Source organism: Oryctolagus cuniculus, chromosome 12, assembly GCF_964237555.1.
Source record: "Oryctolagus cuniculus chromosome 12, mOryCun1.1, whole genome shotgun sequence".
NCBI lineage: Eukaryota > Metazoa > Chordata > Mammalia > Lagomorpha > Leporidae > Oryctolagus > Oryctolagus cuniculus.
Window position 1 is genome coordinate 85,700,967 of NC_091443.1, and position 18,936 is coordinate 85,719,902.

The 18,936-nt window shown below is 48.8% G+C and overlaps 1 protein-coding gene across 26 annotated transcripts in view; it reads left to right on the top strand.

The window, feature by feature from the left end:
- Positions 1-18,936, top strand: part of TLN2 (talin 2) — a 480,480-nt gene that overhangs the window by 321,095 nt on the left and 140,449 nt on the right. For all 26 annotated transcript variants that reach the window (XM_070054308.1, XM_070054305.1, XM_070054330.1 and 23 more), the window contains 8 exons: positions 406-482; positions 2,896-3,076; positions 4,011-4,124; positions 6,259-6,367; positions 7,985-8,193; positions 8,736-8,834; positions 15,761-15,928; positions 17,084-17,378. In XM_070054308.1, the coding sequence (XP_069910409.1) occupies positions 406-482; positions 2,896-3,076; positions 4,011-4,124; positions 6,259-6,367; positions 7,985-8,193; positions 8,736-8,834; positions 15,761-15,928; positions 17,084-17,378 (1,252 nt within the window). The remainder of the gene's footprint in view (positions 1-405; positions 483-2,895; positions 3,077-4,010; positions 4,125-6,258; positions 6,368-7,984; positions 8,194-8,735; positions 8,835-15,760; positions 15,929-17,083; positions 17,379-18,936) is intronic.

The following is an 18,936-nucleotide window of genomic DNA, read 5'->3' on the forward strand; positions in this document are numbered from 1 at the left end:
CGGGCTAAACATTTTGCTGGCGGTTTTATTTACTTTTCCTTTCTGTCCAGATGTAATGCAGTTATATGTCACAGTGGTGTATGGGAAAGGAATTCACTGAGGCTGTAAGATGGCAGTCCATTCAGTTAACTAAGTTCTCATAGAATATTGGTGTATTTTGACTTTTTATGTGGAAAACCTATACCCTAATAAAGACAGAAGACTTCATGTATCTATTAAATATTGCATTTCTCTATTTTATTGTTAGGATTTGATACACTCATCACTTTTTAAATATCCTATACAAGGAATTTTGGGAAAACTTCCCCATGTTTTTGCCATGTCCTTTCAAAAGATCTTTTCAAAGGCTTTTGCATCGTCTTAAGAACAGCTCATTTGCATTTTTGTGTCATGTTTTACCTCCAGAAACAAAGTAAAGATAGATTTGGACTAGAAGGCGATGAGGAATCAACTATGTTAGAAGAGTCTGTTTCCCCGAAGAAGTAAGTATCGCGTGTGCCGGAGAACTGCTTGGGTGGGTTTCCTCCTGGCAGCTCCGGGGCCTATCCTTTCATGTCCACTGCATGGAGGGAGAAGATCGTGGGTGGTAAAGATAAGGCTCGCCTCTCCAAGTGGGTCCTCAGACCAGCGCCAGTGTTGCCAGTGTCTTGGTTGGGTAGTTGAGGATTTCATGGGGAGAGAGCAAGGTGCGGTCTTCAACTCCATCTTTCAAAGCACTGGGTGTTGAGCATTTCTGATGTAAACCTCATGAATTGGGTCATTATGATAAAAGAGCTGGTGACTATACTTCTCTTTGATTCTGGCCCTTTTAGGGAAAGGTACTGGAGGAGTTAATATCTGTGAACATGTACTCAATGCCATGCCTGCTTTCCTAGCTTCGAGACAGCAGGGGAGTGGTTAAGGGCAAGGCTCTGAGGGCCAGCATAGTTGGGTTCCAATCTGGGATCTGTGTTGTGCTCTGCCTGCCGCAGCTCACCTATAAAAGTGGGTGAAGACCGTACTACCCTATGGATTTTGGTTTGTTGATTGAATTATTACTGAGAAAGTCCGTAAAACAATGCTCGGCACATAGTATTTGATATCATCATCATTTAAAACTAGAACAGTCTTAAGTTAGCTCCATCTATGGGTTAGGAAACAGACTTATTAATACTAAATAACATCTCATCATTGATCCTTATTGGGAATCCAGTAATGGGCAGCCCTATTCTGGTAAAGAAGTGTAGTAACTTTTCTTGTCTATGCTTTCCTGTGTGTATCCAATCTGCCAGCTCATTTGACTTCAAAGGAACTCCCTTTGCAAGAGGGAGGCCCAGTATTGCCCCAATTTGTGAATAAAGAAACTAAAGCTCGTGGAAACTGATTGAGATGCACAGATGAGGCAGAGCCAGGCTTAGCATTCAAATATTGTGATGCTTCCCGTAGTGCACTACAGACATTTCTGGCATGTTCCAGTATATTGAACTTGCTTAGCTATAGTAGTTAGTTCTTTAGCATTTACACCCTTACAGCTACTCATTCGAATTTGCTTCCTACACACCCTGAAGATACTTTTCCATAGTCTCCTATGGGTGAGAAATGAATGTTGGAAACGAATTTGATGTGATGATGCATTTCAAGTATTTGCTAGTCCCTAGCAAAACACCTTGTGTTGTTGGACTTACTAGTGACCATTAGTGGAAATTGGTAAGCTAGTGCTTCCTGGTAGTGAGCTGCTCACTCCAGAGGACCCTGTAGCGCAGTGAGCATTGGAACCCAGAGTACTGGGACCTTCACCTGCCTGGGACCATGGCAAGCAGGAAGAACGGTCCAGAGTGGTCCCCGTTACTAGACCTTCCATTTCTTCCACCTTTGTGTGAGACCTCAGAATGCGGCTGACATCTTGCTGGATCCCACAGACCCACCCTCCCTACCATCAATCTCTCTGCAGACTCTAGTGTTTCCCCACAGATGTCTGCTGTTTGGAATCTCACGTGACTCTGAGCCTCACCCTGAGCTATGGCGCCTCGTCCTGATCTGTGATAGTCCGAGGGTTTGGGGACAAAGGCCCTTGCCCCTGGATGAAGCTGCACCCCCCCATCCTCTTCCCCAACACACAGCTCCCTCCCCCATGCACAGCCAACCCACACTCTTCCTTGGGGCTGCCCACTAGGCTTCTGATGATGTCCCACGCCCTGAATCTTCTTCCCTCCACGTAGTCAGAGTTGCTTCCATTTAATATTCAGTCTATGAAAATATAAGTCAATAAAAGAATTGATTTTTTTGTTAGACACCTAGTATTTAGGTGAAGTCATCTGGAAAAGGTGCCAAAGTTGGTCACGTAGTCAGAGCTCCAGAGGCAAGGGAACGTCTTCCTCGGTCACAGCCCCCGTCCTGAGCCAGGAGAGGGAAGCTTAACTGCTAGAGTTCTGTTTCCGTTCATTTCCACCTTTCTCCCTTAAAGCTCAGGGTCAAGAATCTGTGTCTCCAATGCCTAGGACAGAACCTGGCATGAGCTAGGAGTTTGTTGAATGAATGTTCTTTCAGGTACATTTTACCAAGTAAGAGATCCATGTATCCAGACTCTTCCCTTAAACCAAGGGCATCATTATTGTAAGAATATATATTCTATATATACACATATATATGTATGTATGTCTTTTAACATTAAGAACAGCTAATTCGGTAATACTATGAACCTATTAGATGGAGAGATCAAGAGTAATTTTACTATTGACCACAAAGAGATTCATCTTGGAGCTCTCCCATGAGCACGTTGTCCTGTTTCCTCATTGCCAGTTCTGTGCGTGGCCTGCGCAGTGTAAAGCAGTGAGCACACGTGACTTATGTGACTTCTGCCTGGTATACTCCATGTGAGTGTGCACCTCGCGGTGACCAAGCCACCTTTCCCTGCAGGTCCACCATCCTGCAGCAGCAGTTCAACCGGACCGGGAAGGCGGAGCACGGCTCGGTGGCACTGCCGGCCGTGATGCGCTCCGGCTCCAGCGGGCCTGAGACCTTCAACATCGGCAGCATGCCCTCGCCGCAGCAGCAGGTCATGGTTGGGCAGATGCACCGGGGCCACATGCCGCCGCTGGTGAGGCTTCTGGTGCTCGTCCACCACGTGTTAGCGTGCTGCTCGGGCGTGCAGGCGTGCACTAGCACTGTGACAGCTTGTAGGGGAGCTCTCGGTCACTCCCACCGAGCCATGCTGTCAGACTTGCTGCTTTTTAATTGCATGACTCTGATCACTGCCTGCCCTGAATCAGAGGATTCCTCTATGGTTGGAGCATGGGACACTTCTCACTGTGACTTGTGGTGGAGGGACTGACCCCTGCTCCTCTGCCTTAGTAGTCTCAAGCTTGCCTAACCCAAATCCCCCTCGCAGAGTCTGAGAAAGAGACTGGGTCTGCAGTAGTCCTGACGTTTTGGCAAAGGGGTCATTGATTCTTCACAGTGTTGATCTGTCCCACTAAGCGCCTCTCTCTCTCTCTCTCTGTTTTTCTCTCTTTCTCTCCCTCTCTCTCCCTCCCTCCCACCCCCCCCCCTTGGGAATCCCATGGTCTTGGGAGTATTTTGAAACCTCTAGGACCCAAAGCTTAGAAATAATTTGTTCCAAAGCTTGCTGTCTGTTGACTTGGGTGGGATCCTTAAGTATTTAGCAGAAGCATGCTCATTAACTCCCACGTGTCCTTGTGCATGAAATCTTTTGTCCTCACTACTCCAGGACTGAATCGCCCCAGTTCCCCTGCACAGACCCTTCCGAGCCTCCTTGTCAGCTAATTATGCTCTCCACACTCGTCTGATTAGAACGCCTCTTGCAATCACCCTCCTCTTGCATTCTATTAATACAATGCCATGTCTATTTCTGGCCCCTGAGTTGAAATGGGAGGAGGTCCAGGTACTGATTGAGCTGAATGCTGGACTGCGGTGTCTTGAGCTCGGGTTGAGTTGGTATTTGCCATGCATGGAGGGCCAGGGCGGTCCTGGGAGTGTGTGTGTGACTGCCTCATGTTCTTCCACCTCCTCAGACCTCAGCCCAGCAGGCCCTGATGGGCACCATCAACACAAGTATGCACGCCGTCCAGCAGGCCCAGGATGACCTTGGAGAGCTCGATGCACTGCCGCCTCTCGGCCAGGATATGGTAAGTCTTGTCCCTCCGTTTTCATTGCATGTCTCAGCCCTGGCAGAAAACAGAGTTAGGCACTCAGTCTCAGCTAAGTGGATCCCCACCTCCAGCAAGGTGAAGGGGAAACTCATCTGTTTTCCAAGATATTGAGTGCTCGTCTGTCAGTTGTACCTGCAGAAAGAGAGACTATTAGGGTGTTACTGCCATGGGCAGTGTCTCATGGGGGCTGACAACTTGGACTGGAGAATCTCAGAATCTGAGGTCACATCCCAGCTCCTTGTCACTGGCTGTGTGAACCTGGACACCTTACCCTCTCGAAGCTTCTGCTTTGTCGTCCATCACAAGGGCTGTGGGCTGTTTGAATCCTGTGTAGCATTCTTAGCACAGCACCTAGCATTTACTAAAGAGCTCAATAAGCACGAGCTGTTTTATTAGTTTTTTTACTATCAGTGATTCTTAGACTTTAGCCTGCATCCGAGTCACCTGCTGGACATATTGAAACTCACACTGCTGGGCCCTATCCCCATTCTTGCTGACTTAGTGGGTTTGGGGTAGGGTCTGAGGGTGTGCATTTGCAGCAGGCAACAGGAGAGGCTGGGGCCCAAACTTAGAGAACCACTGGGTGAGTGTTGTTGGCACTCTTCCATGGGGCAGGGGAAGTGGCCCAGGGACTTCCTTGTAGCCGCTGCTGCTTGAAATCATCTTATGCCTCACCGCTCAAAATGTGGTCTCTGGGCCAGCAGCACGGGCAGTACCTGGCATCCTGTGGGAGGTGCAGAACCGCAGACCTTATCCAGACGATTGAATCAGAGTCTGCGGTGTAGCCAAGTCCCAGCTCCATTGTTTGAGAAGCACTGGCTAGCACAGTCGTTGTCATCCTTGCTTTGCACACCAGACTCCCCTGGGGAGCTTCACAAAGCCTAAGGCCCAGATCAAATAAATAGGGGGGAGAGGGTCAACCCGTGATTTTTATTCTCCCCAGGAGAGTCTAATGAGCAATCAGCAAATCACTGCTATAGGACTATCACAGAGGACAGAGCTGAGATACGAACGTGTAACCTCATCTTGTGCAGGCAGGACAGCCTCCCTCCAAGTCCCCCTGGATGCTATGTTTATTTGCAAGCTCTGGAGCACAGAGGTTGCTGTTGCTTCCAGGTCCCTGAAATCATTCAACCTTGGGCTTTAGGGAACTTCACAGTGGAAATATAGGATAAACTCCCATAACCAAACTGTTAGACAGTCACAGAATGTTTGGATTTAATACTCCTACTTTAAAAATTTCCAGAGAATTAGAATGCAATAAAATATGTTAGCACTAGACACATCCTGGATCTAGACCTCTGTTTGGAGATATTTGGGGAAGCAGCGCCCCAGCGTGGGGTCATCATCATTAGTGTGAGTAGTGTCTGAGTAGCAACCTCCTGTAATGCCACAGAATAGAGGGTTTGCTATTTATAGGTTCAAAGAAACAAAGTATAAAAGCTGGAAAGGTTTTCTGAAACAGTGGAGTTCCTGCAGTGGAAGATAGGTAAACTATAGGACCTGGGTAGAATTTGTCCAAGTTAGTAAGTGGTAGAGCTGAATTCAGAACACGGGGCCTGGCCTGTTACCCAGTCTTGCCAGGAAAGGGGCCCCATGGCCATGAGCATGGTGCCTCATCATGTTGAGGGTGGTTCTTGTTGAGAACAGAAGACACTTCCTGCATTGATGAGAGCCTTTGTGAGCCAAAGCACCCTACTTGTAACCCAGCCCCCTGAAACGCAAGGTTAAAATAAACAGCAACTGGTAATGTTAATTTGCAGCGTGATTATTGTGGGACATGGATATTTTTCCACCTTGTCATTCTTTTTCAATTGAGATTACTATAAAGAGCTATTTACAATTTTTTTTTTTACCTATGATCTTAAAAGCTGAACATAATAGTAATTAGGATAAGACCCAGGGAGAATTTGCATGCCCAGCACCTTCTCTGATTAATGAGCCCGAGGCCTGTTAAGGATATTGTTTCAGATGACTCAGGGGCCCCTGGAGTGCCTGATTCGTAAGAGGAGTGCAGCCAAAATGCTGGTGGTGCTTTGTGGCTCTCCGTCTCTGGGCTCCCGGGGAATTGTGAGCTGTGGTGGCGTCATGCTCATGTCTGGCTTTGCAGGCGTCAAGGGTATGGGTTCAGAATAAAGTCGACGAATCCAAACATGAAATCCATTCTCAAGTCGATGCTATCACAGCTGGAACGGCTTCAGTTGTTAACCTCACTGCGGGTAAGTCCCTAGGGGATTTGTGGTGTGTTGTGGTTTTGGAGGAAAAAATTACTCTTTGATTGAAACAACAGATTTTCCTATTATGAGAAGAGAGTATATTTTTAGGTACTCACAGTGCTCCAGGCATTTTCTCCTGATGACCCAGGAGAAATGTAAGGATTATCTCATTCATTTTAGTCTTTGTTATGCATCATCATTAAAATATTTATGGGGGCAGGCGTTTGGCCTAACAGCTCAGATATCAGTTAAGAAGTCCACATCCCACATTAGAGTACCTGGGTTCAATTCCTGGCCCTGGCTTCCAATTGCAGCTTCTCTCCGAGGCAGCAAATGATGGTGCAAGTATTTGAATCCCTGCCACCCACATGGGAGACCTGGATTGAGTTCCCAACTTCTAGCTCTGGCCCAGCTCCAGCCATTGTGGCCATTTGGGATGTGAACCAGTGATGGGAGTACTGTCTTTGCATCTGTCCCTCCCTCAAATAAAAACATTTTTTAAAGCTTTATTTATGTTTTAGAGAGACAGAGAGAGAGAGAACTTCAATCCACAGCTCCAAATGGCTAGAGTTGGGCCAATCCAAAGCCAGGAGCCAGGAGCTTCTTCTGGGTCTCCCATGCAGGTACAGGGGCCCAAGCACTTGGCCAGCTTCTACTGCTTTCCCAGGCCATAGCAGAGAGCCGAATCAGAAGTGGAGCCCATATGGGATGCCAGCACTGGAGGTGATAGCTTCACCTGCTATGCTACAGTGCCAGCCCCAAATAAAAACATTTTACAAAAAACAACAAAATTATTCTTAAAAGGATATACTTAGCTCTTCTCATTGTTGGTCCATATTCTGGACATACGTGTGTCCTGTGAGGCACTTGAGAGCTTCTGGTCTGGCCATGGCTGTGAATGAGCAGATCATCCCATGTGCCTTTGCCTTGTCTGGCAGCACCAGCCTCTGCCATGGCATGGCTCTGTGCCTTGCACTGTCGAGTAAGAACCAGGAGATGTGGTTTGCAGCCTAACACTGTTTCAGGAGCTGAGTTGGCCCCTGCTCACAGGGCCCCCATGAAAGGGGTCAAGAGCTGCTGAGGCCTCCTTTGGCATTTTAAAGGCGCTCATTCTCCGTGTTTCAATGTGTGAGGCCTGCAGGTGAAAGGACCTTTTTTGTTTCTTCGTTTAATTTGAGAAACTGAGCTCTGACCTGCTGGTTCATGCCTCAAATGCCCACAATGTTCCCCAGCTACAACCACAGTCAGGAGCTGGAAACAATCCAGGTGTATCAAATGGGTGGTGGGAATCCAATTTCTTGAGCAATCCCTGCTGCCTTCCAGGGTCTGCATTAATAGGACGCTGGAGTAGGGAGCTGGAACGGAGAATCCAACCCAGGTGCTCAGACGTGGGATTGTGGCATCTTAATTGGTGTCTTAACCATCAGGCCCAGCACCCATAAAGGACCTTTTCAAGTGCAGACAGAGTAGTTCCATCATTGTGCTCCTGCAGACTTCGGGGTCTGATTCCTGCAGGATAGTGGGTGAGGAACCACCGCGAAAATTCTCACCAGGACCAACCCAGCCTCTCCTCACCCTTCCCCTCCTGCTTTAATGGTGATGGGTCCTTCTCTGTCCCAGGTGACCCCGCAGACACTGACTACACAGCTGTGGGGTGTGCGATCACCACTATTTCTTCCAACCTGACCGAGATGTCCAAGGGCGTGAAGCTGTTGGCCGCCCTCATGGACGACGAGGTGGGCAGCGGGGAGGACCTCCTGCGAGCAGCGAGGACCCTTGCTGGGGCAGTGTCAGACTTGCTGAAGGCTGTGCAGCCGACTTCTGGAGAGGTGAGCCCTAGGGGCAAGTGCTGACTCAGGTTCTAATGAGACAGGTGCATCCTTTGGAAGGAGCATGGAGGGCCGCTGCTTCCTGGGCTGTTTCTTCCATCTTCATGGGGCATGTTACCGTGTAGTAGTTTGGAGTTATCGAACTGGACGTGAAGCTCTTGTTTAACCATTGGGATTCATTGAGTGCAGGGCCGCTGGGCAAGCGAACATGATTAGATGCAGCCCCGAAAACTAAAGCCACATGGTGCATGTACCTTTGCACTGTAGTTTCTGTGGAATATGTCTCACCTTCTTACCACCTGAAAGAGGCTTTGTAATTAATTAATTTCAAACCCATCCACCTGTTGCTGGTTTATGAGCCAGGGGGTGTTTGCCTGCACAAATTTCGCCAGGAGGTTTGTATCTCCTACCTGGTCAGCAGCTTGAGGGTCTTGTTTACTGCAAGAAGAGCTGATCGTGGGGGATTCTTCTCCTGCCACGGTCCATGACGCTGCGGGGGGAATGCATTCTCTCTCCAGCCGAGTTGTGTTCTGTGTTCATAGCCCCGGCAGACAGTCTTAACGGCAGCTGGAAGCATCGGACAAGCCAGTGGGGACCTTCTGAGGCAGATCGGAGAGAATGAGACTGACGAGCGGTTCCAGGTAAGATACTCAGAGCTTGACCATCCTGGAGAGGCGTCTCAGTGATAGTTGAGAACTAGGTCAGAAGAATAACGGAAAACAAACCAAATCTTGCTTGAGCTATCAAGTGAAAGATTGAGGTGGATTATCCTGAAAGTGAGGTCTTTTTCTGTACATGTTTTTAGAAATCCCAATTTTTTAAGAGAAGCCTCCTTTCACTTCCACCTTGCGTCATCATTGGAAAGCACTTTTTTCACCCTGCTGATTGTGTATCAGTAGATCAGGTGTTCTTTTCACACAAAAGTGGAGAAAGTTGTGACTTAAGTCCCCTTGCCCACACCACCCAGACTCCGCAGTCATCAACCCTGGCCGGTCTGGTTTTATCTCTTTAGCATTGGTTTCTAACAGCATCATCCTTGGATCCACATGTGAGCCTGGAAATGTGTGTGCTCCTGTACACTCAGCCTCCCATGCACAGTGTAGGCGTTCCTTTGTTCTCAGAGATGATCCTAGGCTCTGTGTCCGTATCCAAAACCACAAGCTTGTTGGAGATGCTTCCTCTGTGGCCTCTCTCTTGCAGTTCAGGGACATGTGCTGCAGGTGCTCTGCTAAACAGCTGTAGCCACAGTCAGCATCGCCAGGCCACGACTCAGACACGATCTCAGCTTGTCTGCCTCTCTCAGCCCCCAGACCCAGGTGCAGGGGCTGGATTGAGGTGGTTCCAGCCAAGATAAGCTGTCATCTCACGTCCTCGTGGGATGATTATCTCTTCTCCTCCTTTTAAGTCTGTAATTTTATAAGTAATTATGTAAATGCATCTACGCCGCAGGTGGCAGTTCTAGTCCAGGTCCCCTTTTCCAAATCCTACATCACGTTCACTGCTGAGGAAATCTGTTGGCTGAGTTTCACTGGCCTTTACTTTAAAAAAAAAGATTTATTTTATTTATTTGACAGTTACAGAGAGAGGTAGACACAGAGAGGTCTTCTATCCACTGGTTCATTCCCCAAATGGTTGCAATGGCCAGAGTTGAGCTGATCCAAAGCCAGGAGCCAGGAGTTTATTCTGGGTCTCCCTCATGGGTGCAGAAGCCCAAGGGTTTGGGCCATCTTCTGCTGCTTTCCCATGGCCTTTACTTTTTAATACTTTCTTACAAATCCTTAATTTTTATATGACATTGAAATATATAGTTAAATATCAGTTTAGAAAGGAGAAACCAGAAAATTATAAGAACTAAGCCCCAAAAATGACAGTGTGCTTATTAACTACCTGACAGCCCTCAGTACCTTTCTTCTGCCCTTTTGAGTGACTCCTGTGTGACTGCTTCATTTTGGCAATGATTCTATATAATATCTTGTGAAAAGAGCAAAAAGGTCACTCAGCTTTCCTCTTGCATTCAGATTTCGGGCTTCACGGTTTTGCATGCTATTTTATCTAGAACTGCCAAAGTTCATCTCTCAGCACAAGAAGTGTCCCAATCACATGTGATCATGTATGTTGGAAGACATGCAGCATCCACTTCATCCATCTTTTTGGAGTGTACTCCAAAAAATTATTGGAAAAATGGACTTAAAAAGTAAGTTTAGGGGCTGGTGCTGTGGCAAAGTGGGTTAACACCCTGGCCTGAAGTGCTGGCATCCCATATGGGCGCTGGTTCTACTCCCGGAGGCTCCTCTTCTATTTTGTTTTGTTTTTTGACAGAGTGGACAGTGAGAGAGAGAGAGAGAAAGGTCTTCCTTTTCCATTGGTTCACCCCGCAATGGCCACTGCGGCTGGTGCACCGCGCTGATCTGAAGCCAGGAGCCAGGTGCTTCTCCTGGTCTCCCATGCGGGTGCAGGGCCCAAGGATTTGTGCCATCCTCCACTGCCTTCCTGGGCCACAGCAGAGAGCTGGACTGGAAGAGGAGCAACTGGGACAGAATCCGGGGCGCCAACTGGGGCTAGAACCCGGGGTGCTGGCGTCGCAGGCAGAGGATTAGCCTATTGAGCTGCGGCGCCGGCCCACCAGATGCTCCTCTTCTGATCCAGCTCTCTGCTATGGCCTGGGATAGTAGTAGAAGATGGCCCAATTCCTTGGGCCCCTGCACTCGCGTGGGAGACCTGGAAGAAGCTCTTGGCCCTCTGCTTCAGATCGGCGCAGCTCTGGGGAGTGAACCATCAGATGGAAGACCTCTCTCTGTGTCTCTACCTCTCTCTTTTAACTCTGACTTTCAAATAAATAAAATAAATCCTTTTTTTAAGATTTTATTTATTTATTCGACAGGTAGAGTTACAGACAATGAGAAAGAGACAGAGAGAAAGGTCTTCCGTTGGTTCACTCCCCAAATGGCCACAATGGCTGGCGCTGCTCCGAGCTCAAGCCAGGAGCCAGGTGCTTCCTCCTGGTCTCCCATGCTGGTGCAGGGGCCCAAGCACTTGGGCCATCCTCCACTACCTTCCCGGGCCACAGCAGAGAGCTGGACTGGAAGAGGAGCAACCAGGACTAGAACCCGGTGCCCATATGGGATGCGGGCGCTGCAGGCTTAGGATTAACCAAGTGAGCCACGGCTCTGGCCCCAATAAAATAAATCTTAAAAAAAAAAAAAAAAAAGTAAGTTTAGGGACCAGCCTTTGGCGTAACAGTTAAGGCACTGCTTGAGACTCAGGCATTCTGTTTCAGAGTGCCTGAGTCCCAGTCCTGCTCCTCTTCCAACTCCAGCTTTCTACTAATGTACACCCTGGGAGGCAGCTCAACAGATTGGGTCCTAGGTACTCACCCGAGAGAACTGGATGGAGTTCCCAGTTCCCAGCTTCCAGAAAGCTTCTGCTTGGTCAACACTGACCACTGAGGAGTAAACCAGTGGATTGGAGCTTGCTGTCCATCAGTCTGTCTGTCGCTATCTCTGTTAATCTCCCTGCCTCTCAAATAAATAATTTTTTTTGACAGGCAGAGTTAAAGAGAGAGACAGAGAGAAAGGTCTTCCTTTTTCTGTTGGTTCACCCCCCACATGGCCGCTACAGCCGGCGTGATGCGCCAATCCGAAGCCAGGAGCCAGTCTCCCATGCAGGTGCAGGGCCCAAGCACTTGGGCCATCCTCCACTGCCTTCCCGGGCCACAGCAGAGAGTTCGACCGGAAGAAGAGCAGCAGAGACAGAATCCGGCGCCCCAACTGGGACTAGAACCTGGGGTGCCAGCGCCACAGGCAGAGGATTAGCCAAGTGAGCCACGGCGCCGGCCTAAATAATTAATTTTTAAAATAAATTCATTTTGTTGCAAACAGAATTTTGAAAGCCATGTACTGATTTTTCATAATGAACATATTCTATGAGCTTTTAAAGGACACCCTCATATGCATGGATTTCAAAATTGTTGCACCAAAATAAGCGTGTCTTTTAATACAATTATCCATGGACTTTTTGAATTACCAATATATTTATTTCTCCCTCACTTGCCACATAACTATGTCATTCTGGGCATAAGACTCATTCGGGTTCTACAGTGCACTGAGGCATTGGGTGCACATGCATTTGTGTCATGAGGCAGGGGTGAGTCCCTCTAAGAGGTGATCAGAGTATTCCCGAAAGCCATTATCACACTCAAATGGCCAGTGGTAATCACACCATCAGACCTGCAGACCATGCAAATCCTTGTATAACCCAGCAACCCCAAGCTAATGTGTCCCCACCCTGACTCTCTCCCAGGTCCCCTAACTGCCTTTGCCTTGACCTTTGATTTTAATGTTGGCCAGGTAATTCTTTATTTATTTATTTGAGGGAAAGGGTTTATTGGGGGAAACCTGACAGATCGGGGGGAGGGGGTAAAGAAGGAAAGAGAGAGAAGGATAGTGTAAGAGAGAGATCCAGAGAGAGATTGAGAGCCAGAGAGAGGGAGAACAAGCAGGAGACAGAAAAGAGAGACATATGGTCAGGAACAGGTCCTCTTAAAACTTTGCCAGGGGGCGAGCAGGGAAGTAGGAGCAGCGAGTCCTATTAGGATGGGAATGGGGCTGACACTGGTGGTTGGGCCATGTGGCCACCTGGCTTCCAGCAATGGTGGCGGAGGCTAGAGCTCAGGATGGTGTCGGGGTGTAGATCGCAGGCCAGGTCATTCTTTGTAGACTGATACCTACTTAGGAGTTTGTTCCAGTTGAGATTCAGCTGCTGTTTATTAGACTTCCTGATCTTATGTTGGTCAACTTACTTTCCGTGAAAAATACTGCTTCCCTCAAAGTATTGAGGAGAACGTTAGGATGGTATGCACCCTGTGTTCTTTGAAGCTTCCCCTTCTTGTCTTGAGCAGAGTTTTCAGTGACTGTGAATACAGCCTCTGCTACCTGCTGCGTGTTCCTGTTGCATCTGCTGGAGAAGCAGGTTCAGGGTGATGGTCCTGTGGAGTCTTGCTTACCGGCAAAAGGCTTGACTCCAACGTTTCCATCTGGGTTAGGCCTCCGGCTGGAGACCAGGGCAGTGCAGTAATTTGTATCTTTCCTGGTCATGGGTAGCCGCTGGCTTACCTGACGCTGGATCTCTTGCTCTGTTTTTCTGAGTCTTGAGCTCCTAGCTCGGAGCATCTCTTGGGTTCTCAGTGTACCACATATTCCCAGAGTAAACAGAGATTGGTTTTACATGGGCTACATAATGCTGGTCTTATTGCCAAGTTCACAAAGGCCTTCTCAGCAACTGCAGCCCTCCGGAGTATCATGTTTTTGTTTTTGTTTGTTTAGCTGTATTTTTTTGGATGAAATTAATCGAAACAGAATTTCTTTGAATGGTTCTCACAAAGCCCTTTAGAACAATGATGATTCTATATAACCAAATCCTGGTCCCTTTGTGAAAAGATGGATTCATAGCAAGTGAGGGAGAATCTTTTTGACCCTGACATTCAAGCTGTGTTTTCCCTGAGCGCTGAGATGGGGGTCCAAGACCTGGAACTCTGCAAGCTATAATGGGAGTAATGCCCAAAACGATGTGGCAGATGGAGGCCTTGTCAGCTGTCAACACCACAAGCTTTGCTTTTAACTTGGGTGTCCAGGAACCATCACAGATCTAAAAACTGGACTAAACCATTCCCTGAAGACTGCTTGGGTTTTGTGCATTTAAAAATGAGCTTACTTAGTGGATTCTTGGGTTTCTGATTTGCCTGGATTGCATATACTCTTTGTGTAAAATTGTACAGTCTGAACGCATTTTCCATTATGTCTTCTCATTAGATACCTCCCTGTAAGGACTTAAAGCACCCTTTGTGTTTAGAATCCAAAGTGCTTCTTATTATCTGATGAATTAATAAAGACTAGCAACAACAGTTCCTGTGCAGGAAAAGCCTTGACCTGTTTGTTCAAAATAAAGATGGCTTGGATGTGTGGGAAGGCATTTCCAAATCAAATCAGCCTCTCAGTGTGAAAAGCAAAGAAGGCAGGCAAATGCTGCAGTGATGGTTCTTCAGGTCAAACAGAGGGGTGACGAGTCTGGCTGGCTAAATTAAAGGGTGCACCACCCTGCTAACAGCGTGCCTTTTCAGGGACTTGGAGAACATCCTGATCTTTGAAGGCACAGAGCTCCTTACCTCTTCAGTCAGATTGTCTTGCAGCTAGTTTGTTTATGTAGGATCCCTTTTCAGTTTCCATTATAATTTAATTCCTCTCCAGAATGCTGAGATTAACTTAGGTTCAGAGTATCCTGTGGTTCTGGAGCTGTCAGTGTTGGGGCTGGCTATTGGTCTGTGCCCGTCCAACGTTGCCCTCTGGAGGCAGCAATGGGCCTGACTTTCTGGTGATAACTTGGATCCTTGTAGAAAGGAGAAAATCCAAAGATAAATTTGTGAGTCACAGTGGAGCAAGATGACTTGAAGGCCATGAATCATAGCCTTACAGCATGTGGTGTTTGTGGCTTCTGGATGTATTTCCTTTTTTTTTTTTTTAATAAAAGATTTATTTATTTGAGTCAGAGAGAGACAGAGAGAAATCTTCATCCACTGGTTCATTCCCCCCAAATGGCCACAATGGCCAGGGCTGGGCCAATCCAAAGCCAGGAGTGTCTTCCAGTCTCCTACCTGGGTACAGGGGCCCAAGCACTTGGATCATCCTCTAGTGCTTTCCCAGACACATTAGCAGGGAGCTGGATCACAAGTGGAGCAGACAGGACTCAAACCGGCACCCATATGGGATGCTGGCCCTTTAGACAGTGACTTTACCTAGGCCAGAGCACCGGCCCCATCTGTTGTGTTTTCAACTTCATCTGATCCACCCCATCGACCTCAGACTCGGGAGACATGGCTAAGACTAGGTGTTGGTCAAGTACGTGAATACGCATCAGTGGTTAGAATAAAAACCCTTCCTTCAAAGTATCCTATTTTTTATTCTAACCTATGCTGCTTAATGGATGTGTAAGAGATTATATCATTAGGATGCGAGTCACCTTCCTTAATTATCTTTAAGGATAAGTTGACATTTCACACAATGAATGAAAGAAATATTCCACAGAGCCGGCGCCGTGGCTCAATAGGCTAATCCTCCACCTTGCGGCGCCGGCACACCGGGTTCTAGTCCCGGTTAGGGCGCCGGATTCTGTCCCGGTTGCCCCTCTTCCAGGCCAGCTCTCTGCTATGGCCAGGGAGTGCAGTGGAGGATGGCCCAGGTGCTTGGGCCCTGCACCCCATGGGAGACCAGGAAAAGCACCTGGCTCCTGGCTCCTGCCAGGATCAGCGCGGTGCGCCGGCTGCAGCGGCGGCCATTGGAGGGTGAACCAGCGGCAAAGGAAGACCTTTCTCTCTCTGTCTCTCTCTCTCACTGTCCACTCTGCCTGTCAAAAAAAAAAAAAAAAAAAAAAAAAAAAGAAATATTCCACAGTGCCAAAGGAAAAAGATCAAATGGAATTTTAATAAAACATTTAGGTGGATGATACATTTCATTTTCAGGCTGTGAGGGATGATTAAGAAAAACTAAGTGAATAGTCTTTGATTCCCTTCTCTTAGGATGTTTTAATGAGCTTGGCCAAGGCCGTTGCCAACGCTGCTGCCATGTTGGTGCTGAAGGCTAAGAATGTTGCCCAGGTGGCCGAAGACACCGTCCTGCAGAACAGGGTGATTGCTGCTGCCACTCAATGCGCCCTTTCTACCTCTCAGCTTGTGGCGTGTGCCAAGGTAAGCCAGCTGGCACCCCAGCCCTCTCTGCCAGTGTCACACGCTCTTGTGCGGCTGTGGTCATATGGCAGGAGCAGGGGCAGAATTCGTTAAAGTAGCCTGAGACTTAGAGCTTGCTGCAGGTGTCTTCTTTGAGATGACATGATGGGATTTTAGCCTAAACTGTCTAATTCTGTTTTTATCATTTGTTCTTTGCTCAAGTCCTCAGGTAGATGGTACTTTTCTCTAATTCGTTTCTATATGCAAATTGCTCTGTCTGCCCTTCGGACTTCTTGATGTGTCTTATTTACACCTGCACACAGAGTTCTTGGGCTGTGCTGTCCTGCATCGCAAATGGGCTTAGAGTCACCTGCAGAGTCTCTAGGGCCTTCTCTACCATGCAGCATGTCTCATGGGGGATGTGACTCCTGCCAGGTGTGCACTCTGTGTGTCTTGCATCGCCTCATGGGATCTCCCTGGCACGCCTGCCAGTCCCGCACTATTACCCCTGAAGGCTGAACCTGAGCCCCTTAGATGTTAGTAACTAGTTAAGGCTGCAAAAGTAGCAAGTGGCAGAAGTGGCGTTATAACTCAGGTCTTGACGTGCTCCACCACATGTGAACACTCAGTGAGGATATAGCGGAAGATGGAAGATGTCCAAGTGTGGACCTGATGATTTCTGAGGTTGTGAAGACGCGATCTGGCTCCGCCCAGAATTCCCTATCTGATGGATTTGCAGCCCCAGCTAGTTCCCCCCAGCTTCTCTTGGCCACTCTGCTGGGCTGTATAAATCACTGGCAGACCCCTTCGGTCTTTAAAGTCCCGGGGGCAGAGTTCCAGGTGCTTCTGGAGAAAGAAGTACAGCTCTTTGGGGTCATCTTAGAAGGCTGCACTCAGAGGATCCCAGAAGGAAGGAGGTATCACTGGTAAATAACACAATGTCTCCCCGTGAAGATAATCGTCCTGCCTGACTGATGAAGATCTCAAGTAGTGGGACAGCTGACCTCACAAAGACAAAGCAGATCAGTGCCATGTGAGACTCCTCAGCCGTGATTTAGTTGGGTCCCTGCTAAGGAACCGAAGCCCAGGGCATGGAGGGACTTGGGGGAGCTGCCGGACACACCAGGGACCTGACGTCCTGTGCAGCTCCTGAGCCCTGTCCCTGTCTGTCCACAGGTCGTGAGCCCCACCATCAGCTCCCCCGTGTGCCAGGAGCAGCTGATCGAGGCGGGGAAGCTGGTGGACCGCTCGGTGGAGAACTGTGTCCGCGCCTGCCAGGCGGCCACTGCCGACAGCGAACTGCTGAAGCAGGTCAGCGCGGCGGCCAGCGTGGTCAGCCAGGCCCTGCACGACCTCCTGCAGCACGTGCGGCAGTTCGCCAGCCGCGGGGAGCCCATCGGCCGCTATGACCAGGCCACTGACACCATCATGTGTGTCACCGAGAGCATCTTCAGCTCCATGGGTGATGCTGGTGAGGTGCTGGGCTTGGGCACACGTGGGTGGGGGCCGTGGGCTGGTGATCCTGGGACACCCATAAGACAGGTGAAGGCAGCCAGGGTCACTGACAGCAGCGTGTGTTTGTCAGCCTCCAACAGAGACTTCCTCACTGAAAATCACAGATAGAGGACTCCTAACGAGCGCTTCCATGGCCACACTTCAGGGCTTCCACAGGGTTTAATGGGTTTTGTTTTTCTTTTTAAGATTTATTTATTTGAGAGGTAGAGTTATAGACAGAGAGAGGGAGAGACAGAGAGAAAGATCTTTAATCTGCTGGTTCTTTCCCCAACTGGCTGCAATGGCCAGAGCTGGGCTGCTCTGAAGCCAGGTGTTGGGAGCTTCTTCTGGGTCTCCCACACAGGTGCAGGGCCCAAGGACTTGGGCCATCCTCTACTGCTTTTGCAGGCCATTACAGAGAGCTGGATCAAAAGTGGAGCAGCAGGGACTTGAACTGGCACCCATTTGGGATTCCGGCTCTGCAGGCAGAGGCTTAGCCTACTATGCCACAGTGCTGGCCCCTCAATTGGTTTTTGTCAAAGTTTTGATGCACAACAAATCCCTTTTATTCGAGGAGTGCACGTTCTGGGTAAGGGATGACAAAGTCAGAGCTGCCAGAGGAGGACATAGGAGCAAGGCGGGTGGAGTTTACATGCAGGTCTCCTAGAGGGGGTCATCCTGTGCTCTATGGGGTCCCAGGGATGATCCCAGGTGACTCAGGAAGCAACAGGATGAGAAGACAGCCTGGGTCAGGGCCAGGGAAACACTCTCTAGGATTGGCAAGGTTAAATATTTTCGCAGGCTCTAAGTTAAACAGGTGCTCACTGAGTTACCTGCAGCAATCCAGGCAGGGGAATCTGGGCTCCTGGGGTGTCTGGGCCAGAGGGAGGTCGGTAGCTCTGGGTCAGGTGTTCTGCATGTCGAGGGCTTGCACCTGCCTGGACCCACTGCTGTCTATGCAAACTGGGTAACCCTGGAAGGGCAGTGTCTCTCCAGCAAAGAGGTTCTTTAAGGTGTCAGGATATCACCACGCATGGTCAACTTAAATACAGACACCACACACCTTTTCAGTCTGTCGGCTGCAAAGGAGGTCACCCCGCCCATCACTGTGCCCTCTGAAGCTCCAAAGCTCACCACTTACCAGTTCAGTTTTCTCTGATCAGAAGATTTTATCCTCCCTACATTTGTGTGTGTGTGTGTGACAGAGAAAAAGTGAGAGAGACACCTGCTTTCTTTTTGTGTAAATGGAAGTGTATTGTAATGCAAATTAATCCAAACTTTTAAAAGTATTTTGTTACTTTTTTTTTTTGGACAGGTAGAGTGGATAGTGAGAGAGAGAGACAGAGAGAAAGGTCTTCCTTTGCCGTTGGTTCATCCTCCAATGGCCGCCGCGGCCAGCGTTCTGCCACCGGCGCACCGCGCTGATCCGATGGCAGGAGCCAGGTACTTATCCTGGTCTCCCATGGGGTGCAGGGCCCAAGCACTTGGGCCATCCTCCACTGCCTTCCCGGGCCACAGCAGAGAGCTGGCCTGGA